This window comes from Melospiza melodia, chromosome 6 (genome assembly GCF_035770615.1).
Source record: "Melospiza melodia melodia isolate bMelMel2 chromosome 6, bMelMel2.pri, whole genome shotgun sequence".
NCBI lineage: Eukaryota > Metazoa > Chordata > Aves > Passeriformes > Passerellidae > Melospiza > Melospiza melodia.
The window spans coordinates 59,956,356-59,982,942 of NC_086199.1; the positions used below are offsets into that span (position 1 = coordinate 59,956,356).

Here is a 26,587-nt window from a genome sequence, read left to right on the forward strand (position 1 = left end):
AGCAGCAGCGCGCCCGCCGGAGCGCCCGCCTCGCACCCGCCATCGGCGCGCACCGAGCCCTCGAGCAGCCGCGGCTCCTCTCCTGCCGCAGCGGGACCCCAAGGTAGCGCCGCCCGTCCCTGTGCCCCCGGCGGCGGCGCGGGCGGAGGCCTGGCGGCGGGGCGGCCGCTGTCAGGGTCGCGGCGGGACGCGGGGGTCGCGGTGCGCTCCCGCCGGCCAGGCCGGGGCGCGGGGGGATCGCGGGGCTCGGGGCTGCCGGGCGGGAGCGGGAGCGGGAGCGCGGCGCAGCTGAAGTTTCCCCGCTGCAGGTGCGGGTGTGTGTGCCCGTGTCCCCCCGCAGGCTGTAGGGCGGGAGGCGGCGGCGGGCTGCGGGGCGCCGGCAGGAATGGAAGCGGAGCTGGCAGCGGCGGCAGCTGCAGCAGCGGCAGAAATGTGGAGTGGCTCGTAATTGCACAACCGCCGGGAAAACTTGGGCAGGAGACTCGGCGGGTTTCACTAGAAAGGGCACAGCTCTCGGGCATTGATGTCTAGAGTCGAAGAACGGTTTGGGTTGGAAGGAGCTTGAAGATCATTTTGTGCCATGGGCAGAGACACCTTCCACTACCCCAGGCTGCTCAGAGCCCCATCCAACCTGGCCTTGAACACTGCCAAGGATGGGGCATCCACAGCTTCCCTGGGCACCTTGTGCCTCTGCCTCACCACCCTCCCAGGAAAGAAGTTTTTCCTAATATCTGATCTAAACCTACTCTCTTTCAGTGTGAAGCTATTCCCCCCCTTGTGCTGTTACTACATGCTCTTTTAAATAGTTCATCTTTCCTGAAGGTTGATTTTAGGTAGTGAAAAACTGCCATTAGGTGACCCTGAAGCCTCTTTTCCAAGCTGAACAATCCCCACTCTCTCCAAGCGTTTTCTTGGAGGAGAGGTGCTCCATCCTCTGACCAACTTGGTGGCCTCCTCTGGACTGACTGACTCCAGCAGATCGCAGTCCTTCCTGTGCTGGGGTCCCAGAGCTCACCACATCTTAGTGTGCTGTTATCTGGTACCCCTGGAGGAGCTCTGCAAGGTACTCCTGTGCCAGGCTGGCTGCTGCACTCAGATAGAATTCCAAAAGTGGAAAAGGTTGAGGTATGGCTTCAGGGAGGTAATGTTTTTTGCTGAAATGAAAACGGCTAAGGCTTTCAAAAGAGATTGCATTTGGCAACATTATTTAGTAAGCCCGTAGGAGAAAAAAGCCTTTGTTGTTTGACTTACAAGTATTTGCTATGGAAAGATAACATCCAATAGTTTCAACATGAAACCATCACAGTATCAACAGTGAAATGCCTGTGCACTCATGGTATCAAGTTCAGTGTGGAGGTTTGTGGTTTTTTGACATTTTGTTTCCTCTCGGTGTCAAGGAAACTCCTGTAGCTGACTCAATATTGGTGCACCTCTACTCCGAATTCTGAATGACTGTTTTTGTCAACCAAACAAAGCAGCACAGGGAAAATTCCTCCTGTAGAGACTGGATAGGAGCCACTCAAAGACTTTGAAACCAGGTTTTGTTGTAACTGTTGTGGACCTCTGCTTAAAACTCACAGAAAGTTTATGGGAGAAGCCCACATTTCTGTGAGCACTTAAGATCCTGTTATGTTTCTCACTGTCATTTACTACACAATGATCTTGCACAGTCACAGTGCTGCTTCCACCATGGGCCACAGATTACTAACCTGGTTACATACAGTGCCTCCTAACTGTCATCATCTATTTTCCTTTACTTGCTTCTGTTATCTCCAGGATGGTGGCAGCATTTTATTTCAGAATAAGAAAGACAATTCTATTTAAAAAAATAACATAGGTTTAAACAAATTGTGTCAATGTAGAGCAATGTGAATCTCATTCACTTCTAACCAAGACAAAGAAAAGGGGGAAATAAAATTATAAATTTATATTGCCTTTTGGGTCTGCTTAAAACTTACATTAACAATTGGTTGCAAAGGTATCTGGTATTAAGTTTGTTATCACACTGCCTTAGATTCCATTATTTGGTGTCTGAAATTATATTCAGAAAACCCCACTGGGCAAATAAAACCAAGCAACAACAGTAATTATTTTTTAATAATACTAAGGCAAAGTTTTCATACCTTGCCTCTGCAGTTCTGGTAGTGCTGTTGATGTAAGCTTTCTGTTCATATAAGCCAAACTGAAGATTTTCTGTCAAAAACTGTCATCCCCCCATTATACATACCTAACTGAAATTGCAGCCATGAAAGTGGAGAGCAGTAATTCTCTCAGGTAATAAAAATGTAGAATATATTGACTTAACTGTCAGAGGTGTGGAAATATTGATGCAGGAGTTTCAGAGCTGTGCTGACTAAACAATTGAGCTTTAGATAAGAAAGATAAAATAATTTACTGGTGAGTTTGAAGCTGTTATCAGGGCTTCCTATGACTTGAGCTCCTGTGTGGAGGTATTTGATCTAGTGAGGCTTTGTGCTGCCAGTATTGATTGCTCAGTAAGCAGAAAAGATCCCTCTGAAGTTGCTGACAATACTTAGCAGACACCAGACACGAGGGTGTGCTTTTATGTAGATACAGGCATGACCAGGTGCTAATGCCAAACCAAGTGAATTCAGTCAAAAGTCATGTTCCTCTCAATAGTTTTTGCTCTTCCATATGTGTGTGATTTGAAGTTGGAAGAGCAAAAGAAACTGCATTTCATTAGAACCATTTTAATCATATTCAGTTGTAAATATTGTTCTTCATCGTAGGTATTCAGGATAAGTGTAGACCCTTTTCATGATTGCATTTCTCCTGCTAGTCTTTATAAAAGTAGAATGGGATGTTGTTGTGTGTTTTTGTTTCTAAGCAAGTAGAAATCAATGGGAATTAGGAAATTGTGAGCATAAATCTCCTTAGGCAGCTGTCTTTAAGTGCCTAAATATTTTTAAATCTGGCTCCACATCATTAGATCTAGATTTATTCCGGACAACTATTTTGTATTTTTTTCAAAGGGGGGAAGGTACCTTGGACTCCTGGGGCATTCAAGGCTTACTTTAGCATCATCACTTGTTGTTGACTAGAGCAAAATGCATATTGTTGGAATAATTGAAATACTTTTAGATTTGAGTTAGAGTTAAAGCTCATTCATTGTTTGTGTGTAGTAGCACATTTGACGTTGCTTTTTACGTCAGCCCTGACAATATTGCCATTTGCATTTATGAAAAATGAATTTATGAGGCTCCAAGTGTACTGTTGTATTATGTTCTGTGTGGGAACTGAAATTAGAGTGCAGGAAGCTATTGTTGTAGCAGTAATTATTTTTTAATTTCCTTTTGAAGCTGATAAGATTTTTATAAAGTGTACATTGAATTCAGTACAAGTTTTTGCTTGACTACTGGCTTCATAAATCTTTTTGTGAGGCAACGTTATTGGAAAGAATTAATAAAACCAAGCAAGTAGCTTTGAAAAACAAGGCTAATATTTCAACATTCTTCAGTTAGTAAGGTAGCTTTGTAGACAGAGGTATTTACTTTTTTGAAGCAAGGACAGGGAAATCCCTTGGAGGCAGGTAATATTGTAAATATGTATATGTATTTGTGTATACACACATAATTTTTAAATTATGAACCATTAGCATCTCAACAAGAAGAAAAGTCTTCAGACTTCACTTAGGACAGAGCTAAGCACGTGTGTGGCATCAGCCATACAATTTCCTTCTATGCCATCTTTCTGGCCATAGTTGTGTTGTTTCATGATATTATCCTATACTGTGTGTGGTTTGAACACAAAATTGCTCTTTCCCACTCGAGCATTCATAGTTTGTGTTACTATTGGATGACTCATTTAATAGAACAGCTGAAGTGCATTTTTAAAAAGGAGGTTCTTTCAGCAAATGTTGTACTAGGCGCAGTCGAGGCATGCTGTGTTTTCTGGGAAGCTGAACAAAGCAGCTGTTCCATCAGGCAGCTTGTAGTTGTAAAGAGAATTAAGCAGCTCCAGTGCAGTGAAAAGGTAACAAATACAGCTCAAAAGAATTTAAGTCAAGTAAACAGGATGGGAAGAAAAGATTCTGCTTCCTTTATGTACTTGAGTAATACTGTTTAATAAAGAACTATTTCCATGCAAGATTAAAATGGTTCTTGAAAAAATAAGGAAGGTCTCCTGGTGCAGAGAACTGAGTGGGATGTGCTCTATCAAAAGATTAGGACAGCATGACCAATGTGAAACCTGTTGGATGTTGGCCAGGAAAAAAAAAGCAGCATCTGAATCATACAGTTAAGTGAACAGCATTGACAGAAAAGGAAAATACTTGTAGAATAATGAAACTTTATGTATATATAATTATATAGCAATAATAGCTGGTTTATAATAGTTAATAGATTGCACATTAACTTCTAAAAGGATCAGTTTTCATTTGGGAAGGGAAAGGTGCAGGTGTTTTTGTGTTTGGAACATTCACTTGTATGGGGAAAACTATTGCAGCTTGTAGCCATTTCCCTTGGCATGTCATTTCCTGCTGGTGTCTTCTAGGGGCAAACCCAGTGTGGGGCACTGGTGGCCAAGAGCAGAGACCAACCCTCACCACTGCCAAGGCTTATAGCTTAACAGAGTGGCTGCAAACAGGTTTTTCCACTTGCTTCTCAAAATTGCTGCCACATGTCAGCTGTGCTTCTGCCAGATTAACTCACTGGACTAACAGTGTGAAGAAGATGCATTAACTCTTGGTTCATGGGCTTTCATACCCTGCTTAAGGCATGAGAGCTTTGGGTGTCTGTGCAGCAAGTGCTCCTGAAAAAGACTGGGAGGAACTAACACTGGTGTTTCCAAACAATGTGGCAGAAGAGTAATGTGTTTCTGCCTAATTTCAAACATGTAATGTAGTTTTTTTAGGGTTCTCTAAGTGGATCAATTAATAGATTTGCAAATAAATTTTAAAGAAATGGAAAAAAGCCCATGGAATTAAACATTTCCTATTTAAGCTGTGATACATGGACAGCTATATTACTGTTTCAGAGACGTGAAAACAGATTGAAGATGCTAGGTGACTGGAGCAGACTGATGAGGGAATACTTTACTTCTCATTCCACTACTGATGGTGGAATATCCTTAGAAAAATAAAAATCAGTAGATATATTTTATCTATTTCCTGGCTTTTTTGTTTGTTTTTAATTCAGCACTGCCTGTGAAGATTGTTCATTTCTCCAGTGTACAGCATAAAAATAGAAAGTCACATTATGGTCATGACTGTAGAGAACATTACTGTTATCCTGCACATCTGCACTGTGTCTCACACAGGTTTAATGACTTCCATATCAGATAGAGCAGGCATATGTGAAATCTGTCAATGGGTAGATTTATTGTGTATTATGTGAGTCCAGATTTATGTTTTCATTGCCCATCATTGTACACATGGGTTTGGCAAGTGCAAATGTGTGATGTGACATTTACAGTGTTGTGCTGTCTTGCATCATAACCATCCACTGAGACACTGCAGACACTGCATCCTGATTTTACTATATAATTTTGCCTCACTCAGTTTTAGAAACTCTGACACTGGGTGTTACTTCCTTAAAAATACTTGTGCTTTGCTGGGAAGGTGATGGAGATACCAGTACCTGCATGATGCTGTTTTCTGGGCAATGGGTGCTGCATTAATGAAAAGTAATTTTTGGGTTTGTATTATAACACCTGGCAGCTGTATAAAATAGGTGTTTAGCAGCGTGTGTTACTGTTGCTAGGACAAACTTTAAAAGTGGAATTTTGAAGTTACCTCTCAAAGCCTGTAGCTCTTTATAATTCAGATGTTCAACCCTGTTTCAGTGATGTAGATAGGAAGTTGTGATTAACAAATAATCAAGATTGCTGACAGGCAGCCTGCAGCTTTTTTTTTTCCAGTTGTATTTTTCTGTTCATGCAAGTACATTGGTGGCTCTCTTTGCTGCTGACTGTCTCACTCTTGTAGCTCTCACTACAAGCTACAAGAGCTTGTAGTAGCTTGTAGTTTTTGAAGTACTTGGAGAAGCTATTTTTCCTTTTCCCTGAAAGCTTAGGATATTGGCTTTGCTTATAAACAAAAATATTTGTCAGTTCTAGAGCACTGCTTTTATGATTAGTTCTCTTTATGTACTAGAAGTGGGAATGTTTGTTTATCCCTCTTGTAAAGATAAGATTGATTTCTGATACCAGCAGATTACAGTTGTGCTACCAATACATCTAAGGTGGGCTACTTGTCTGACTAAAATATCTTTATTTCCACATGACAATTATAACATTTAACTCTTTCCATCTGTTTTTGATAAAGTAGTCAGTGGGCAGTTTATATTTCTATTAAAGCTTATAGAAGTAGGAATAATAACAACAACAACAACAATAATAATAATAATAATAATAAAAATATTTAATAATAATATTTAATAAAAATATTTAATAATAATAATAGTAGTAGTAGTAGTAGTAGTTGTTGTAATCCACATGGCAGGGCAGGGAGGGTGTATGCTGTGCATTAGGTACTGCTGATGGCAGTGAGCAAAGTGACACTGCTTCTCATCTGCAGCACCCTCTGTGATTGCTCACTTGGTGGCTTTGGTACAGAAGAAAGCCACATTCCTGACATGGATGCACTCCAAACGCCTGGGAAAGGATGGGCATCTAGGAATGGATTTTCAAAAATCCAGAACTCTTAAAAGCAGCTGGTAGCAGGCTGAGAGTGGAATGAACTCACTTGGAGGAACAGAAAGGGGAACCCCCACTTTTCTTCTCATCCAGCCTTTTCTCACTCTTCCCTGCAGCTGCTGAATTTGAGAATTGAGTTTTGCTGGCAGGTGATGAATGTTAGATTTTGCAATGGGCCTGGTTTCTCTCTTTTAGTACACGTCAGAGTAGAAGGTGCCCAGTGACTCAGGTGACACTGGCACACTAAAGGCTGACTCATGTCTTAGTCACCTGCTTTCATGAGGAAATTTTGGTGAGTATAGTCTTGGACTAGAAGATACCTAAATACAGTAATTATCTTTTCACTAGGTAATTGTTTTTTATTCTAATAAATGTATTTCCAGTTTACTTGTTATATCACAATTGGGTTCCTCAAAATACTGTGGGAACTGCTGTGTTTGGCATAATTGTCTGCCAAGTCAGCTGTGATGATGGAGATATTGCTTGCTTACCCATTTTGGAGACTCTTCTCCTTTTAATTCTTCCCAGTATTTGTGAAATTTTTTGGCTTGTTTTATCAAAAAAGCTACAATAAAAACATCCACTGCACAATCTGAAGCAAAACTGCCTGATGAAGTCTTCTGAGCAGCCTATTACATCAAATAGATATAAAGAACATACTGTGATACCATCCAGTTTTTCCCATTATGTATGACAGCATGTAATTACAAAGCTTAAAAAAAACCCCATTGCCCATGAGCACCAATTCCACAGAGAGTCAGCAGAGCCAGTGGGACTTGGTTTGACTGGGCCTTTTGATAGATGAACTCTGCTGATACTGCAGAGGCACTTCAGGATGACACAGCTCCAGTTGCCCATCCCAAATCTGGAGGTGATTACTGCTCCCTCACATGGGCTTTGGCAGACCAGCAGGGTTACTGATACCTCTGTTGGTTCAGCTCAGCAGGGACATTTTAGCTATCAGGAAAAGGTCTGAAAAATCCAAGTGTTCCCCTCTTCAACCTAAACTGGCAATCCTTGTCTCCACAATTGTTCATGTCACTAGGAGTTGTAGATCAGGAGCTTTAAGAGATGTCTTTAAAATGGATCAAAGACCAGGTGTCATTGTTGAAAGTGCTGGCATTAGCACTTGCCTTAGGCAAAGGATGAGTCAATGCCAGAGCTGTGGGAAGCACCTGAGCTTCTGGCTTTCTCTGCTTCCCTGCCATCACCTGATGGGCTTCAGCATGCTCATTTCCTAGCCTCATAATGATTTTCTAAAACACTGTTTACACACTTAACTAGAGCAGTGTATAATAATACTAATTTATCTTTATTACTATGATTTTGTATATATGAAAATATTTTGTTTGGGAAAAATACCCATCTATCAGGGTCCAGATTTTTAGTATTATCAGAAGGCTACACTGTTTTAAAGTGAATACTTCAACATACATAACCTTGCAAAAGACGTTTTGCAAAATGCTGAGTGTATATATATATATATAATTATTATATACTTGATGAGTATTTTGGGGTTTATTAGGTTTGTTTCACATGCATTTCCTAGACTTGAAGTACGCTTACATCCTTTCACTTAGAAATTACTAGACAGCCCCATTCATACTCTGCAAGAACTTCAGCCAGGTGGGTTTTTGTTTTACCTGTAGTACCAAGAACTACTCTCAGTCTTGACATCTACATCAAGATTAGGAGACTTGAAGACCTAGTATTTGTTAGTTATTATCATCATCATCTCTTGTGATGAAATCCTGTTGAAATTACAAACCTAGGCACAGCATTTATACAGCAACATTCTGTAAATAAAAACACCCAACATACTGGAACTTTAGCAATTTTAAAAGCAGTGGTGAAAAACCAACTCATTCACTTATCAGCTTTGTAAGTCCCTGCAAGCCAACAGTTTGTGCAGAGGTACAGAAATTAACTTACCAGTTTCAGCAAATCAGTCTGGGTCTGGTTTCTTTGTGTGTTTGTTTGCTTGTTTTAAGGGCTTAACCTAGGCAAGGCTAGTCAGATTTGTGAGTCTGACAGTAATGCTGACATCCAATTTCAAATGCTCAATGTGGCAGCAACAATAGCTCCTGCTATCCCATCTGCTAATGATCAGATGTTAATTATTTTTAAAAATGCAAGTAACAGGTATTGCAGAGCATAATCCATTTAGGCTCCTTTTGCTGAAGATGTGATTAAAAAAACAGTTTTAAAGAATTTACAAAATTTTTTATAATTCCTAAGCCTTTGACATATAAAACAATAGCTAGATAGGTGGATATACATTTATCTCCAGCTACTTCCTCATCCCCAACAAAAGAAATAATATCTCTACACATCTTGAATGCATCTCTTTTTTTTTTTCTTATTTTTGCTGGTTTTTTGATTTTTTGGGGTTTTTTTTGTATATGAGTGCTTTTATTTTCCTAACATGGAATAAGGGGGAATAAAGAGTGTCAACAATGCTTAATATTAAAGTGTGTGCCACTATCAACATGTATTGCCATAGTAAAGGGCAGGTTAACCCAAGCAAAAGCAATGCGTCTCTGTCAAGTACAGATCATGCAGCCAGGAAAACTGGCACTGACACCATAATTAGTTTGTCCCTCTCTCCCCTCCCCCTAAAAAGAGATTTGGTGGTGGTGGACATAAATACTTTTGACAGAATTCCTTGCATGACTTGCTAAAGCACTTGTACAGAAATTCCTCTTGTAGCAGGTGTACTTCTGATTTATTTGACTGCACGTTTCTTCAATATTATGTCTTTTTCTCTGGCATATCTAAGCTAATTTTAGACAGACTTTGACTGGCAACTTTCACCCCCTAGGAGGTGATTTATATTACCAATATAGCACTAGATTTTGCTCAAACTTCCAGTAGAATATTCATAGATGGTGGAGTGTCACTGTCTGAACTGACCAGATTGTCCCAAGAGCCTGACTTGCTGTCAGATGCTGGATTACCATCACTACTTCTTTTAGCTGGATTCCCTGCACTCACTATCTAATTATTCCATCTTACTAGCTTCTGAATGAATTATTTTCAACCAAGTTTGAAAGAGGGGAAGGAGACAAAGGTCAAGAACTCAAATTGCTCAGTGCTCATCAAATTATGTGTGAGTTAGCTCCACCTAAGACACTAAAGGGATGGGGAAAACCATCTTAATAAAGCTCTGCCCTCAGCAACAATTTCAGGTCATGTGAATACCACTTTTCAGGAATCTCTGACAAGTGAAATAAATCACCTGAAATACAGATATAACATGGATTGTAAAATATTCTTCCTGCAAATAAATTTTGGAAGGGGTCTTGACTCCAAATTAGGCAAAGTATTGCAGTGTTGAAACATAAAATCCACTGACATCTACTAAGATCTGATTCAATGTCCCTAAATGATCTTTAGGAGTTTGCCAATAAATTCAGCAAAAGCATGATCCAAGTAGGAATTTCAGTATTAGTTATGTGAGACTTGAACATCCTAAATAGGTGTTGCCATCTGTTATTGATAATACCTCAGCAGGTTACAAACCCCTCACCATTTACAGCTTAGGTTTGCACACAAGTGGAAGCCAATCTCAGGAAATCTGTTTGCCTAAGAATGCCCTTCAGAAATTAAGGCTGTATTACTTCTTGGAGTTTTTGTGTTCCTTGAGAGCAGAACATTGTGAGGAAACTGGGTTATTACAGATATTTGTGTAGGAATGTAAGAAAGTTTTCCTCAGTAGAGCAGGTTAATTTTGATGTGTTAATTTTTGTGATTAATTAACATGACCTGGTCTCATTTCAGATGAAGATGTTATCTGTGCTGCCCCAGCAGTGTCTGCTGCTGCTGACATGTCTCCTAATGGCCTTGGAAGCTGTACCTATAGACATAGATAAGACAAAAGTCAAGGCAGAAGGCCATGTAGAAGGAGAGAAGGTAGAAAATCCAGTAAGTACAAAGAAACTGGTCTAATTAAGTGTATATCCTAATTGTTAGTAATTTGGATACAGCAAACTCCTTTAGAAGGAAACTGATATTCCCCAATAGTATTGTCAGTGTGTGTGTCATCTACTGTGGGATTGTTCTGTTTAAATTTGCTCTTTAATTTTTTTTCAATGAGCTGCTAAAGGTGAGCTGGCACATGGAAGGAATTCCCAGCTTACAACAGGAAGCACATAACTGTTCCACAGAGATTTACTTCAAGTGATTGGGTGGTGCCTTAGGAAATTCCACTCACTGATCCCAGCTCAGTGTTTCAAACAGAAAAGTAACAAATGAATTGCACTGTTTTAAAAAAGCTACACACTACATTAACATGACAGATGTTTCTGTATTACAAGGATTCCTAATCACTTTTCTCCTCTTCCTTGTCATTTGCTGAAACAAATGGATCATAAATTGCTATAGGGCAATGATGCAAATCTGAAAACACAAAGATATGTAAGACAGCATAGTGCCTGTGTTGCTAAGATTGGAGTGTCAGGTTAATAACTGTATTTAAACAAAACTAATTAATTAATTGTCAGTATGGTCTTTCCTGAATTCCCATTTTTTTTTCTTTTGAAGGATACAGGACTTTATTATGATGAATATCTCAGGCAAGTAATAGATGTCTTGGAAACTGATAAGCATTTCAGGGAGAAACTCCAGACTGCTGACATAGAAGAAATAAAGGTAGGTTTGAAAAACAGAGTTAAATTGAGGTTAATTAAATCCATAATTATGTATGTTGTATTCTTTCTTCCTGTGGCTGTTGTGAATTGCCCCTTCAGGAGCTGGAAATTTAGGAAGGGATGAGTAGGAAACAGTCTGAAGTGACAGACTTAAGGAGGAGATCCGGCCTTTTGTGTTTGCTTTGATCCCTCATGTTGCTGCTGGCAGCTTGTGGCATCTTTCCCTCCTGTGCTGTATCTAGGGTCAGCCTTGGAGATTCCTCTCCATTTCCAGGTACCTGCAATACACATCAGTGGCTGCTGCTGCTGCCTTGTGCCTTCCCTGAAGCCCAACAGCCCTCCTTGAGGGATCAGGCACTCTGTGGGCTTCTCACAGTTCTTTTGAACTCAGCTGAGAATATTTGATCAAGAAATTTGCCACAAATGTTATTAAAAATTGCTCCCTCAAGGCTATGGTCTGGCTCTTTGGAGGAGCAAGATACTTAGAAATTCTCTTTTCTGAAAGCTTTTAGGATTCTTCTCTGTTTCCATAACCATAAGCATAAAAATTTTGAATCTGCTCTTTGAAAAAATGTTGAGATTCTTACAGTGTGGGCTACAGTATAGCCAGAGACTGCCATTAGTCTGCTGTCTTGCAGTTTATGTCTAATGGGAATCCTAAAGCCTTCTTTCTTCCAGTGTTTATGCGTGACTTTTTTGTTTTTGACAGAGTGGAAAGCTAAGCAGAGAGCTTGATTTAGTCAGCCACCATGTGAGGACACGGCTGGATGAACTAAAGAGACAAGAGGTAGCAAGATTAAGAATGTTAATTAAAGCTAAAATGGATTCTGTACAAGGTAAGAGTACAGAATTTATTTAGGTGAGTTAACAGATGGAACTGTGTTAGAGAAATGTCAAAGTCCAGCAGCTGTGCATTGTTTGTTGTCACCAGTAATGACTAAACTGAGAGTCAGTGTCCTTTCTGAGCTGGCCTGGAGCCATTACAGACCTGTCTTTATAGGAAACTGGGGAGAAGAGCAAACCATCTCTGTTTTATAAATAACTGAACTTGTTTGTCAGTGGATTTTTCAGATACTTCTACCTCTTATTTTTAACCTCTTATTTTTGTAATGCATCAATTCATAAATTACTTACAGAGAACCAGTAACATGGCAGGACTATGTTTAAGAGAAAAACTATGACACAATATTTCATATTCTTAGGGGGTAGAAAATTAATTTTTTGGTATTTTATTATTGTAAAGATGTTTGCAAGTTTTTGAGAGAGATCCCAAGGAATTGAATACATAACACATCATATAAAATACTCCTAGAATAAGGATCTGTCTTGCAGGCTAAGCTAATTTAGATGCGGCAAAAAAATGTTTATGGGTCTGTTGTTCCTATTGCAGACAAGCAGTCCAGTGACATCATGGTGACATTCACAGCTAGGTGACAGCAGCTAATGATACCTGGTTGTGTACATAGTTGTTTTAGGTATTGTGAAGCTTAATGGACTGATTACTTCTGCCCCTCTCTGCCTTCATAAATCAGTAGTAACTAACAGAGCATGCTTTAGAAAAAGAATTCCCCCCAGCACCTCAGATCTTACAGTGTAAATGTGAGAACTTACATTTGGGAACAGATTATTCCTGTTCAGAATATTCAGATGAGTACTAAGATGTAAAAACACTTGGCAAACTCTATAGTCAGCTTTGCCCATGAGTGCTTCACATCATACACAAGTATGGCCAGATTAACTATAAAATACAGCTGCATCTACACAGCTAGACAACATCTTGGAATAGGCACAAAGAGCATTGAAATAGCAACAGGCAGAGTGGTTTGATTTCCTTATCTTTGCTCTTGTAATATTTTCCCTACAGCACTATTTAGTATCTTAGTCTTCTCTGTGATCAACAAAAAGAAAAAAAAAGGCACACAAACCCCTCCTCTTTTCATTCCTCTCAGCTGGATCAGGTTAAAAAAACTCCAGACAAGTAGACCTGAGATTATATGCAGCATAAATTCAGTCCTCATCCAGATGTGTTTTTAAACATTTTCACCAGGATCCTTGACTGATCAGTACAGGCTAGAAGAATGTTAGGAGTTGAGTCTCAGATCATACAGTCATGTGGCAAGTAAATAGCATCAAATAGAATTAATCTTTTCCCCTTAATGTAAGAAATGGAGAAAAATGGGTTTGGGGGCTGGTGTTTTTTTAGTGTTTGTTGATTTTTCTGGAGTCTATTACTACACTTCTGAAAATGTTTCAAACACAGACAAAGGCACATATATTTAAACAGAAATTATGATCTCACCAGGGAGGAATGATGGCTGAAATCTGCCCTGGCCAGCGTTTGCTGTTTTGTGTTAATACAAACACAGCATTGATTGTAAAGCAGATAGTTTGTAAAAAAAAAAAGTATATTAAAAAAGTGTTTTCCAATTTGCTTAGCAAAGAATATTTTATTTGTTTAAAAACAATCTAGTAACAGCTTGTCACAACTGTTGTACTTAACATATGAAAGCATAAGAGAGTAGCTTTAGTGTTCAGAGACCATGGTAACAGAGAAGCTGTGGTAGAAATGTGTGTAGTTTTAGTGCATTGTGTGGTGATATTGGTGGGTATCACTCCTGTCACAAGGAAGAGAAAATGTTTCCACCTTTTAGACCCAAGACCTGACTCTCCACTGTCTTGCACTTCACTTTTTTCTACAAATGAAGTTTAACTATCTGCTTATTTGGTTTGATACAATTTTACACCATATTGTGCATAAATCTTTGGCCAAATGTGTCATTTGCAAAACATCCAGGGCAGTAGAAGAGTTGGACTTTTCCCCATGCAAGAAAAATATGCAGGTTGTTAGCTTAGGTATAGCACAATGTCAATGATGTCATTTATATAAAACAGAATAAGACTTTTTTTTTGTTTGTAAAGCTCAAATTAATCATACTTTCTCTTGCTGAAACAGAAGCTGTAATTTGTGGATGTAAAATGATCAGGTGCAATGCAGCACTGACCCAGCAGAAGAAATGTAGTGCCATCAAACGTGATGGCACTACATCAAGTTTGTAGGAATGTAGTACCATCAAATTGCCACCATGTTTGTCAACCTGCTCCAGGAAAAGCAACTTGAAAAATGTTACTGTAGTTTCCTCCAACAATGAAAAAATTATTCAGTCCTCAGTTTTACATGTATACCTTGTTCTTCCAGACACTGGTATAGACCATCAGGCTCTCCTTAAGCAGTTTGAGCACCTGAACCATCAGAATCCTGACACTTTTGAACCTAAAGACTTGGATATGCTGATCAAAGCAGTGAGTACCAGAACTGAACTGCTGTGGGGGTTGGGGGTTTAATTTTTATGCTTTTTACCTCTGGTAAAGGGAGGTCCTTTCCTATACACCACATTTTATAAATGACATGCAGTTTTCATTTTCAAAGAAAAGTCAGTTGTCTCCATGCACACTTGAAAACTGGTGCCAGTGTGCATGATGCAAAAGAGTCCATAGATTTTGGGATGTCATCTTAGCAGGACTTAACATTCATATGCCAGTACAAGCAACTTTGGGAATAAAACACACCTTTCTGAGAGCCTTTAAATTAAATACAGGTGAGATAGGGGTGCTTTTTTCCCAAGTGTTTTTTTCTGATTTCTGTTTCTAAATGATACAGAATTCTCACAGAATGATGTAAATAATCATCCCTAGCCTAGCCATATGAATTTTGGGATCTCCTGTATACACATCAAGCTGCAAAACCACAGCAGAGTAGAATTTGAGGTAGCAATATTAGAAGTTGCTTATGCTGAGCATGGCATTCAGTGTCTGGTCAGCAGATTCAGTATCAGTCACAGGTGTGTGAGGTTTATTCAAGGGATGCAGTTAAGCTAAACAGGACATGGCTTTTTTCAACTGCTAGAGAAAAATAGACTTTCCAGAGAGAAAAAATGTCTCAGATACACTTCAAAGAGCACTGCATGTCTGATATGAGAATTTGAATAGTTTTTAATACTTTCAAAATAAATCGAACGATAATTTCTGTGTAATTTTTTTTTACCCATGGAAGATTTTATCTCCATTTTCTATAGAATTATTTTTTGTAGAGATATTACAATTTTCCTAAACATTTCTGAACATCACTTCTGGGAAAATTCTGGTTGGCTTGGAGAAGCATACCCTTAACAGGGCAGTTATTTTTTATTACATATTTTATTGTTTTGTCTTCTCATTTCTCAGCCAAGGTACTGACAGGGTGTAATGGGTACTTAAGGGGGTCTTAGCTTTGGAATTGTTTTTTAAAACATACAGTGAATCTGAAAAGTAAAATGTAAATAATGGAGAGACAGTATCAGGTGTAAACATGTTACTTTGAAAAGCACTACCAAAACATCCTTTCATACTTTGGCCTGTATGAAAATGACACAACTTTAAACTCTATACAAGAACTTGTCAGAAATTCTCCTCTCATACCCCTTCTCTCTATTTAATTGTTTGGGGCCTTTTAATTTAATCTGTATTAAGCTGCTGCAAACTAAGTCCAATTATTAATGAAGGCACTTGTGTCATTAAACTGTAGGATAAACTACAAATGTTCTTATTCTGAAATGATCAAGGAATTAATGGTACTGTTAGTGTAGGACTTGATTAACTTGAGTTCATTTATTACTTCCTGATGAGAAAGGACACCTTGAAGCTTTCTTACAGCACCATGTAATTGCAAAAACTGTCCAACAGATGAACCATTAGAAATTAACTCCTGTGAAAATAACCAAGGGAGGAGAGATGTTTCTGCATCACTGTCATGTGAAAGGAAGCCCCAGCCAGACTGCCCTGAATGGCAGCATGGCCAGTCTTGCCCACAGATCTGAACAATACAGTGGTTTTAATGTCAGATTATGTTACATAATCATCTGTCTGCGTGTATCCCTATTTTTAGGCTACAAGTGACCTGGAAAACTACGATAAGACTCGCCATGAGGAGTTTAAGAAATACGAGATGATGAAAGAACATGAGAGGAGAGAGTATTTAAAAACACTGGATGAAGAAAAGAGGAAGAAGGAAGAATCCAAATTTGAGGAGATGAAGAAAAAGCATGGAGATCACCCTAAAGTTCACCATCCTGTAAGGCCTGTTCTTACTTGATTGAGTGTGAGCTTTCCTTTCCAGAGAGAAAAAGCTCATACACAGAAGGGTGTAGTTTGTTTGTTCTCATCATTTGCCTCCTCTTACTGACATGGGCACACTGCTGAGAGCATGGCAAACCCCAGTGTATAAACCCCCATTCTTTCTGTACAGATGTGTTATTTGCTGCCAGAATTCCTACACAGACACTGAAATTCACAAGGTAGAAGCCAGAACATTATTCAAAACTGTAGGGCTGCCTGCATGGTATGCCTGGCCTGCAAGGAACTGCATCACAGTACATTTGCTCTAGGAAAGGCAAAATAATTCAGCTCCCTTCAGCTTTTGTTTCTGGATGGGGCTCTCTGGCCATAACTGATCATTACAGGTGCTCCTTTCCAGAGAATATGCATTTCCTTTACACTCCCTCTTTCCCTGGGCCTTTCTGTGTAATGAAAGTATTAAACTTGTCCAAAAGGAAGGGAAGAAAATGCCACTGATTCCATTTGCCACGTGACTAATCTGCAAATAAGGCAAGCCTTTCAGAGGAACCATAATGCAAAGGTAATGCAGGGCAATTACACTAAATTGTCTTTTGAATAGTTTTTCTTTGTAACCAATCTATAGGGAAGCAAAGATCAACTGAAAGAGGTGTGGGAAGAAGCAGATGGACTAGATCCTAATGAATTTGACCCCAAAACATTTTTCAAATTGCACGGTAAGAGGTTTAGTTTTAATTTCATGAACAAGTGAAGTGACTTTGTTACATTCTGCTGAGGACAAGTTTGTCATATGTTAGGATGAAGTCTTACACCTCAAGCAACTTGGGTGAATCTGAATAATACAAAGGAGAAAATATTTGTTATTGTTTGTAAATTTCATGCAATGTTTTAAATGCAGTTTAAAATTTAAAACATTCAGAGATTTGTTGAACTGCTCCTAAAATCATACAGGCAAAATACAGTAGGGATTCCTTGGGGAAGTATGGGTAGTTAGAGGGCTGTCCATATCTATAACTTTGCTTGCACAGTAGGTAATGGGAATAAATCCTCTGAGATTTGTGTAGGGGCAAAACCTGCTATCTCATCATCTCTGGACCTAAGTACCAGATGCCCCTAATCTTTGGAGTGGTCATAGAAGGGCCAAGGCTCTTCAGAAACTGCAATATTCCCTTGATAGAACAAAAACCCTCTAATCCTGCCCCTAGATTTCTGAGGAATGGACAGCTAGAAACAACAAGCAGTAGCAGTGATAAGGATGCATCTCAGTGAACACCTTGCTTTACAACTTTGATCTGATATTGTTAAATGCTTCATCATAAAGTGCCCCTACATAGATCCTGCCTGGCACTAGGCTGCAAAGGGTTGAACAATACACAGAATTTGACTAATCTCAAAGATGATAATTCAGATAAAGTGTTCTAGTTTGAGCCTAAACTTTTATCTCAGTTTATAACTTACAATAAGCATGTATTACTGCAGAATGGTTTGGGTCCTTAATGATCATCTAGTTATAGTTCCTAAATCTTTTCTTTCTAGAAGGAGATTTTGAAAAATAGCTTTCTGAAATTTTTTTGGTAACTTCTTTGTGCAAAACCTACTGAAACAGAAACAGCTGAAATCACCTGTTGCCTTAGAGCTTAGAATATAGAAAACTTCAAATTATTACCCAGTATTTTTGTGTAATTGTTTTGAAGTGGATATTTTCTTTTCATTTCAGAGGTAGTGTAAGAGTATTCAGAGCACCATGTAGGATAAAAGATGGATCATTAATTATCAAGTATTCTCCTCTCTGCATTTGTCATGAAAAGTCATCTTACACGTATCTCAAGTGCTTCATGTTTATATAGATTTTGATGTAATTCTTTAAGTTTTTAAGGATCATATTGTCAGTTAAAGTTTTTCTGCAGAATCTTGGTGCTTGCTCCTGAGTCTTATTACAAATTTAGTGGTTAAATGGGGACAACTTGTTCTCAGCAATATTTTTTGGCAGTTGCAGTCTGCGCAATCCTGTGGTGACCTATTTCAGTTTGTTAATCTAAGAAGTGGAGGGATTGCTGCAGACTTGTCCAACCAACCAAAAGTGACACTCCAGCCAATGCCTGCTAAAAACCTCAACAGTAGAAACAACCTCTGTAACCAGCTTCTTGTTAAGTGTGTACACTGATCCTTACTTAACTCCTGGAGATCTATTATGTGTGTGACTTTCTATATGCACTCAACTTGTATTGTTAAAACTTCTTTTTGTAGATGTCAATAATGATGGTTTCCTGGATGAGCAAGAATTAGAAGCCCTATTTACTAAAGAGGTAAAAAAATTATCTTCTATCAGTAAAGGGTTACAGGGATGTCTGTTTTTCCCAAGTATATTTGAGGACTTTGGACTACAAAATAGAGCATTCATACATCCTTAATTTTTCTACAAAAGTGTAAAAAGCAGGCAAAATAAAGTAGTTGAAGAATAAGAGTCAGACATCAGAAATCTAGTGCACATGCATTTTTCTGCCCCAGGCTTGCTGGAGATTCTGTAACTAATCTGCAGGATAGGTATTACCTGTGCAAATTGCAGTGTAGAGAGCTGCCCTCCCTAGATGCACCTGATAAAGGTTCTGAAGCTGGGCACCTGTGCTCAATCAGTGTTCATCAACAAGTCTGATGAGAAAAAGGGTCACACTTGTGTGCCTTGGCTCAGGGACAGCCCTGTGGAAGTGGCTACAGAAGTTTATTTTATGTCTGGCTAGTTTGAAGCACATGTACATCTGATAAAGTAGACTGGCTCTTAGTTTCTTTAAGCCTTGGTTTGTTGTCTAAAAATTTAACTCTGGTGCAATAACTTGCCATAATCCCCTTCACTACAATGAACATACAGTGCAGTCCTTTTTGACAGGGGTCTCCCTGTTTTATAGTTTTGTAGTGTAAAAACTAATAGTCTGGGGCCATTACCAAATTACCTGTGGCTGGGCAAGTGAAGCTCAGTGCCTGAGAAAGCCAAGTACAAATACATAAGCATGAATTCCCTAGAAAGACATTGTGCAAGAAGAGAAGTGAACCATTAAATTTGGCACTGAATTTGTCTTGTGATACTCTGAATGCTTATGGGGTCAGCTGCATGCCCTGGTGAAAAAGCCACTCTGTCCAATTCCAGAAACCACATGGAACCTCTGCCTGCTTTGAATCAAATGTAGGATCAGACTTTGCACACTGAGGTCAACTTGACTGTGACATCCACGGCACTGAAGTGTAACAGACCACATGAATTAACTGAAAACTTCATTCTTAGGAAAGAAAGGCTCACTTGTTGCTTAAATACTGTGCTGAAAGAGGAACATTGCACACACAGAGAACATCTCACACCACTTTTCCAGATATGCTCTGCCATTTGAATGAGCAGCCTTTTCTTCAAACTAACATGTACTAATTTTAAATTTCAGTTAGAAAAAGTTTATGATCCCAAGAATGAAGAGGATGACATGGTTGAAATGGAAGAAGAAAGGCTGAGAATGAGAGAACATGTAATGAATGAGGTGGGGGCTGATTCCTTTCTGTGTTCACAAAATACATTTCTCCTGACATGAAGTGTTGTCCAAGTGCAGCAGAAAGGGATGGCCTGTCACACTGAGAGCTGCTTGTGCTGGGATTATGCCAAGTTACAGTTCTCAAACCCTGTCCCTGTGTTCTGATGTAATGCCTGCTGGCTAGTTTTCATTTAAGGAGTTCCAGAGAAGGAATTGTTCTATAGCCTTGGTTGTTTGCAGATTCTGAGATTCCGCAGAAATTCCTTGTGAGTTCTGTGTCAAACAAGGAAGACTAAATTTGCTTTGGCACTTGGCAGATGGGTAAGATTTAGGTGTGAGAAGAGGGAGTAGAGCAAAGTCTTCTTTCAATAGCTCAGATTTGTCCCTTTAAAAGGGGGCTCAGAGCTCAAGCCATCACCTGTGGCAGTGAAAACCTTCACTGGGTCTGATGGGTTTTCAGCTCAGGAGACACAGGAATGGGAAGGGAGTGTTTTGAACCACTGTTTTCCACCCATAATATTTCTGTATTTCAACTGTATTCCTTAAACTTGAAGAACACAGCAAGCCTGGTCATCTATTAGTCATAAAGGGAAGCATTTCCTCCCTTCCCCTTAAAGGATTTCAGCACAATTCAGTTGGGTGGGATTTTTATTTTTCAAAACCTCCCACTCCAACGGTGGAGATAATTTTGTAACTGTGAGTCAGAGTAGTTACCAGAAAGCTACAAAACATCTTTCTCAAAAAAAAAATCATGCATTCCACTATTAGTGTTTGGACTGTGAGCACAAGTGTTTCCAATAAAGCCAGTGAATTTTGAAGTAAAATGTCAGGATTTACTTTGTAGTTCTATTTTTGTTAAGATACATAAACTTATGCGAGGAGTTTTCAGAAAATGTTGTGGGCTCTCCCTCAAAAATGGGACATATAAACAATTAAAAATGGTTATATTTGATTGATGAAATAAAAACATTAGCTTCTCCAAAAGCTGTCTTTTACCTTGAGCTTAATTTTTTGCTTCAAATAGGTTGACATCAACAAGGACCGGCTAGTGACTTTGGATGAGTTCCTGCGAGCTACAGAGAAAAAGGAATTTTTGGAGCCAGACAGCTGGGAGGTAATGAAAATGTGTTCCAAGTACAACATGCAGCACCATTACCAGCACTTGGAGCAGGAAACCAAGCGGCATGTCTGTGACCTTTGGTTTTTTTCAGCTCTGCTCTGGTATGTGTGTCGTTAAGCCCCTCGGCTGAAGGTAGCATTGAGCTGCCTAAATGTAACGCAGATGTGAATTCCACACACAGAAAAGGTCTGGCGCCACCCCCGGGACTCGGGAAGAGCTTTTCACACGTGCTTTTCAAATGGAAATGCACATTTTGTTTATGAATCACTTCAAAGGGAAGATAAGAGCTCAGCTGGAAGAAAGAGGATATTTTTCTCCTACATCTAAATCCCTAGTAGAGCTTTGTTGAGAAAATAGTGAGAAATGGCTGTTTTGCTGTTTTCATTGAGAATACACAGTGTCATGTCTCACTATTTTGTTTTGAGGATTTTTTTAGTGAATCGTGTAAGAATTTCAGTAAGAAAATAAAAAATACTCCTGCTTTCCTGAGTACTCATACTAAGTATTTTCCTAAGTATTCACGCTTGTATGGATTTTCTTGCAGACACTAGATCAACAGCAGCTCTTCACCGAGGATGAGCTGAAGGAATTCGAAAATCACATTTCCCAGCAGGAAGATGAACTCAGGAAGAAGGCAGAAGAACTTCAGAAACAGAAGGAAGAGCTACAGAGGCAGCACGATCAGCTTCAGGCTCAGAAACAAGAGCTTCAGCAGGTACATGTGTGAGGACAGCATATATCTGTTTCCTCTTTTCTCTGTCCTTGTGTGGCTCTCCACAATTCCCAGTTCTGGAGACTTGATTTCTCATATGAGTCCCAGCTGAATTCTAAACTAATGGAACCACAGCAAAACACAGCCTGGTGTTCTGAATTAAAGCAACTCAACACTACACCCACTAAGAAAGACCTTACATAACTGCAGCATTTGGTTTAGGTGTGTTCATTTATGTCACATCAGAGAAAGGTGGCAAATTCAAGTTTTTCAACTGCTGTATTTTATTTTTCACCAGGTTGTAAAACAGATGGAACAAAAGAAACTACAGCAAGGAATTCCTCCTGCAGGACCAGGTGGAGAGCTGAAAATCCAACCCCGTATGTGACTTTCTGTGCGGATACACAAACTTAAAAATCAGATTTGCAATGTAAAAGACATTACCTCCATATTTGCTGTTAAAATTATTAACTTAATGCAGCTTTAATGACCTCTGGAGAGAGGTTCACTAACCTGTTTTTCAGAGTGAAGTAAGTACTAAGTACTCCTGAAATGTCACTGCTTTTAAGTCCATAGTAAGAAACCAGAGTCCTAGCACAAGGCATCCAGTGGGCAGAGGAGGAGGGATTGTGTTGTATTAGTCTGAAATACTGAGATTAGGGCATCCAGGGAAGAACAGGGACATACAAAAGACAGGTCCCATGATCTGTGGCTGCACTGCAGTCTGAGGCTGCAGAACAAATCAAAGCATTTAAAATCCTCAGTGGCCAATTTGGCAGCAGCTGGATATAGCAGGACACAAGAAGTCAGCCATGGGCAGTGTGAATGACCAATGGCTTCAACACCCTCAGGAGAAGGCAGTGGCATAAAAAGATCACTGCGTTTCATCACTGGTGACAGCAAAAGTCAGGGATATATTAGCACTTCTTATCCATAGCACACTGCCCAGGTTTCCTTTGTGCTCTGCTGCCCCATGCATCCTAAATCAGCCTTTTCTTGAAGGCTGAAACTATGCTGGCTTTATTGGCTTCCATGTTCATGTGCTGACACGATCAGTGAAGCTCAAGAACTTCTGACATTGATCTCAAATAGAAGCTTCAGATCTATCTAGGCAGCCTGTTGAGTATAAGGAGCTCTTAACTGCTCCTGCAGGGCCAGCAGTGGGATTTCAAACCTCAGGAGCTGTGTTCAGTGACTACAGCTTACCTTGTTGGCTACCCTGAAATTCTGCCCACTCAGTTCTGTGAAGGAAAGTGATGAGATTTAAGAACCTATTTAATTCTGCCTTTTATTTGCTTTGAAACTGCCTGGAGGTAACTTCATTTTATGATCCTTCAATCCAAGAGCCTCAATTCCCCTCACCTTCAGTAAAACCATTGTGTAATTGCAGATGGTACATCTTTCAATACTGGCAATATTGTAGCAGATACTGTTCTTAACACATGCATTTTTTTATGTAAAATCATTCTGTAAAGTCATTTAATTAGGTGTCATGAGAATTCAATATATGAGCCAGAACTGGTCATTACTCATTCACTGAATCAAGGATGTCCAAGTAGACACTACTTTAAATCTCTAAGCCACTGGAGCTACTAAAGGAATTTGAGGGGGGAAAAAAATCCAGAAATAAATTTGCATGTTCTGAAATCTTCCATCAAAGGATGAAAATTAGTATTACTCAAATGTAGGCAAGGAGAGAACATTTTAAGTACTGATGCAGTGAGGAGGAACATACAGGAGCAGGTTGTTAATTATTTCTTTTTCAAGTTTCCCATATTGGAATTAAAGGTCTCATAAAAACATGATTTATTTCAGAAAGAACAATGTGTTATGTGAGAATATTTCACAGAAAGCAGAAACAATTTGTAATCTAAGAGGTAACACTGACTAATAGTGCAGTGTGTTGGGTCTCAATCCCAAAAACTCTTGATTCCACTTATAGACCAGAAAATAAAGGTTTTGTTTGAGTGTCCCTATGCTAGAAACTTTAATTTAGAGAATTTCCACATTTGGGGCCAGTGTACTGAGATGTTACAAAGGGTTGTGTTCTTGTTTTGCAGCTGCTGAGCACAAAGCTGCAGATGCAGCACAGCACCCAGCAGGAGGAGATCAGCCTTTACCACCAGGACACGTGCAAGAAGCAGCTGTCAGAACTGATCCAGTTCACCCTTAACCACTCGTGCCTCAACTTTATAGCATCTTTATTATTTGGGGAGGGAGGGAGGGGTGGGGGGGACAGGAAATCAGAGTCAAACATGAACTTTCTCCCTCAGACTGTAAAATCATCAGGAATGTTAGACATCAGGAATGACGTATCAGATTTGCTTTTTAAGTTAAATTAATTTTCTCTCAAATGCATTGGTAAGAAACACAAGGGGATCATGTAGAGGCTATAACAGAGAAGGAAAATAAGGAAACCATTAATACTAAAGGTTTTTTTGGCCAGGGGACTGAGATGTTGAACTCTCCCCTCACAAAGAAGGGGGAGATGTCTGCCATTCTGTGTTTAGGCATGAATCAGGATCTTCTCAGAGAGGAAACAGGGAACAGGCCTGGATATTAAGTTAGGTCTAGTTTGATGTAGAAACTCTTTCCAGAAATGCTGAAAAGCAAAAGATGGGGAAATAAAGACCATAGATAAAGGCCTATTTCCAGCACTACCAAACTCTTCCTTCTTTGAGACCAAATAAAAATAAAATTTCTTAATCACAGAAAACTTGCACTTTGTAAAATTTAAACACAGCAAAGAATTCTGTGGAACAGTGAATATTTTTCATGTTTACAGAAACCTAAGAACTTCACTGAAAGCCTTCAAAAGGAATACTGTGCTTGTGTACTGATCTGAACCGTCCTCCTTGTTGAGATGAATTCTGTGTAGCAGTTGAAAGCTCAACTGGCCCTTGGGACAGCACTTTTGTCCCCATTCCTTTCATCAGATGCCAGCTGATCTCAAAATTTTGCATGTTATTAAGTAAGCTTTTTATGTTGATAGAAATATTGTGCAAAACAGAACAAGACTCACTGTCTTTTTCTGTGCAATTGTCCTACCTCCTACAATAAAACCAGATTTTTCAAAGTGCACCATGTGCTTCAGAGAGCTCTTCCCAGACACGAATCTGGGATTTGTTAAGGCTCTCACTGGTGACTCTTATGAGTCTTTCAGCAGTTGGTCTAAGGTTAAGAAGTGTCCCAAGCCAGGGGTGCTGCTTGATTATGTTATTTTGGTATTGAACCAGGATAGGTCCCTAGTATTGCAAGCCAAGATTTTACAAGAGTAAGTTGATTTTCATGTCAGTTTTATTATAATGCTGAAAAGTTGTGCCAGTGTCCCTGCTTCTCATTCTTTTCAAACAAACTATCCTATAGTGTAAACCCTGTGTGGATTTCCTTGTTTGCTTGGCTTTTTGTGGTTGTTTTTTTGTTCGTTTTGTTTTTTAAACAGGGATTGTTGTGATTGTATAATGCTGGCTTTGAGCAGATTCACACACCTCTGCCTGCATCCTTTGCATTTCCTTCCTGTTCTGTGGCTAACTGCTGACAATGGCATTAAAAGAGATATTTTGGGGCTTGAGCAAAGAAACAGAAGCACATCTGTTAGAGAAAGATGTTCCTTTCAGAATAAGACTTGAATATTTTAGGCAAACTCAAAAAACCAGAGGGCAATTGCTAACATTTTGTATTGACATTTGGGAGATTTTTCACTCTGAAGAACTTTGGTTGATGGAAGCCAGGCACATTCCTCCCATGCTCAAGGCTTCTTCCATCAGACCTGGGCATATTCATGTTCTCCACACAATGCAGCAGAACTCAATGCCAGAACAGATTATTTATCTATTTTATCCTGTTGTCACGTTGCATTTCCTTCATTTATACCACCCAATTTGACTTATTTCACCTTTTCTTTTTGTTCCTTATGCAAGTAGCTGACATTTTTAGTTTGCAAAACCGATGTCTCCACTGTTTGTCATTTCTATGCAATTTTAAAACAGTTTGATTTTGTCTGTGTCTGGAGACTGAAATATCTTTCAGCAGCCTCATCTGTCTGCAGAGAGGCCCAGACATGGTTCATGGAGCTGTAACTTTCTCTGGGCACAGCCCTGGCTTTGGGGTTGCAGCCTGATCATGGGTAACAGGGTGAGGAGGGAAACAAAGGGAATTATTCAAATGTCATGGTGAAGACAAGGGGAAACCTTTCTGTGTTTTCCCCATCTCACATGAAAGTTTGCAGAGGACAAGTGATACAGCCACAGATGTTTGTAGAGATTCAAGGACTGAAAGCTTTGGTGTGAAGGCATTTCTACCACACAAATCATTCCTTCAGGCTACTTCAGCCTCCTAAGATGCCATTAAATGTCACAAAGCTTTGTAATGTAATGCTCAAGCTTCAGTTTCATTGCAGTCTCTTACATTTGATTGTAAGGTCCTGACTCTGCTGTTGGCAATTGTCCCCCTTTTCCCATTTATTTGGAAACATCCAGGGCTTTGTAAAGAATTGTTGTAACTCGGGAAGTGGAAAGTTATAACCACAGAGAAATAAGGGACTGGAATATCATGGGCACAAGTGCTTATGCCTGTGTTCTTTCATTTAGGAGGCGATTACAACAAAACTGTATCTGACTTTATACAGACACCAGTTGCACCACAAAAATGCAGAGATTCAGTTTTGTACTTGGCTGCGGTTTTGGTAGGAGGATGAAGGGGTAAAATTTGGTTAATGTTGTACAAATTCATATCTCTGGTGCAATATATGTAAAAAGAAAAAAAAAAGCCCCACTCTGTACTTTGTATAGATTAGTTTTTAACTGGATTAAACTGAAACTCAGCACAGTGA

The 26,587-nt window shown here is 39.4% G+C and overlaps 1 protein-coding gene across 2 annotated transcripts; it reads left to right on the forward strand.

The window, feature by feature from the left end:
• Positions 1-26,587, forward strand: NUCB2 (nucleobindin 2). Of its 2 annotated transcripts, XM_063158563.1 has the most exons (13): positions 1-103; positions 10,435-10,578; positions 11,197-11,304; positions 12,013-12,139; positions 14,500-14,603; positions 16,225-16,410; positions 17,038-17,128; positions 18,660-18,718; positions 19,841-19,933; positions 20,949-21,038; positions 21,589-21,759; positions 22,055-22,136; positions 23,817-26,587. In XM_063158563.1, the coding sequence occupies exons 2-13, from the start codon at positions 10,435-10,437 to the stop codon at positions 23,927-23,929; spliced, it is 1,368 nt and encodes a 455-aa protein (XP_063014633.1). In that variant the 5' UTR covers positions 1-103; the 3' UTR covers positions 23,930-26,587. The 2 variants fall into 2 exon arrangements, with proteins under 2 accessions (XP_063014633.1, XP_063014634.1); XM_063158564.1 differs by lacking the exon at positions 23,817-26,587 and having other exon boundaries at positions 22,055-22,144.

Excerpts from the sequence above, each read along its gene's own strand:
- NUCB2 (XM_063158563.1), top strand. The coding sequence starts at position 10,435 with ATGAAGATGTTATCTGTGCTGCCCCAGCAGTGTCTGCTGCTGCTGACA. Across the intron at positions 14,604-16,224 it reads TGGATATGCTGATCAAAGCA|GCTACAAGTGACCTGGAAAA; the intron begins GTGAGTACCAGA and ends CCCTATTTTTAG. Across the intron at positions 19,934-20,948 it reads GAGAACATGTAATGAATGAG|GTTGACATCAACAAGGACCG; the intron begins GTGGGGGCTGAT and ends TGCTTCAAATAG.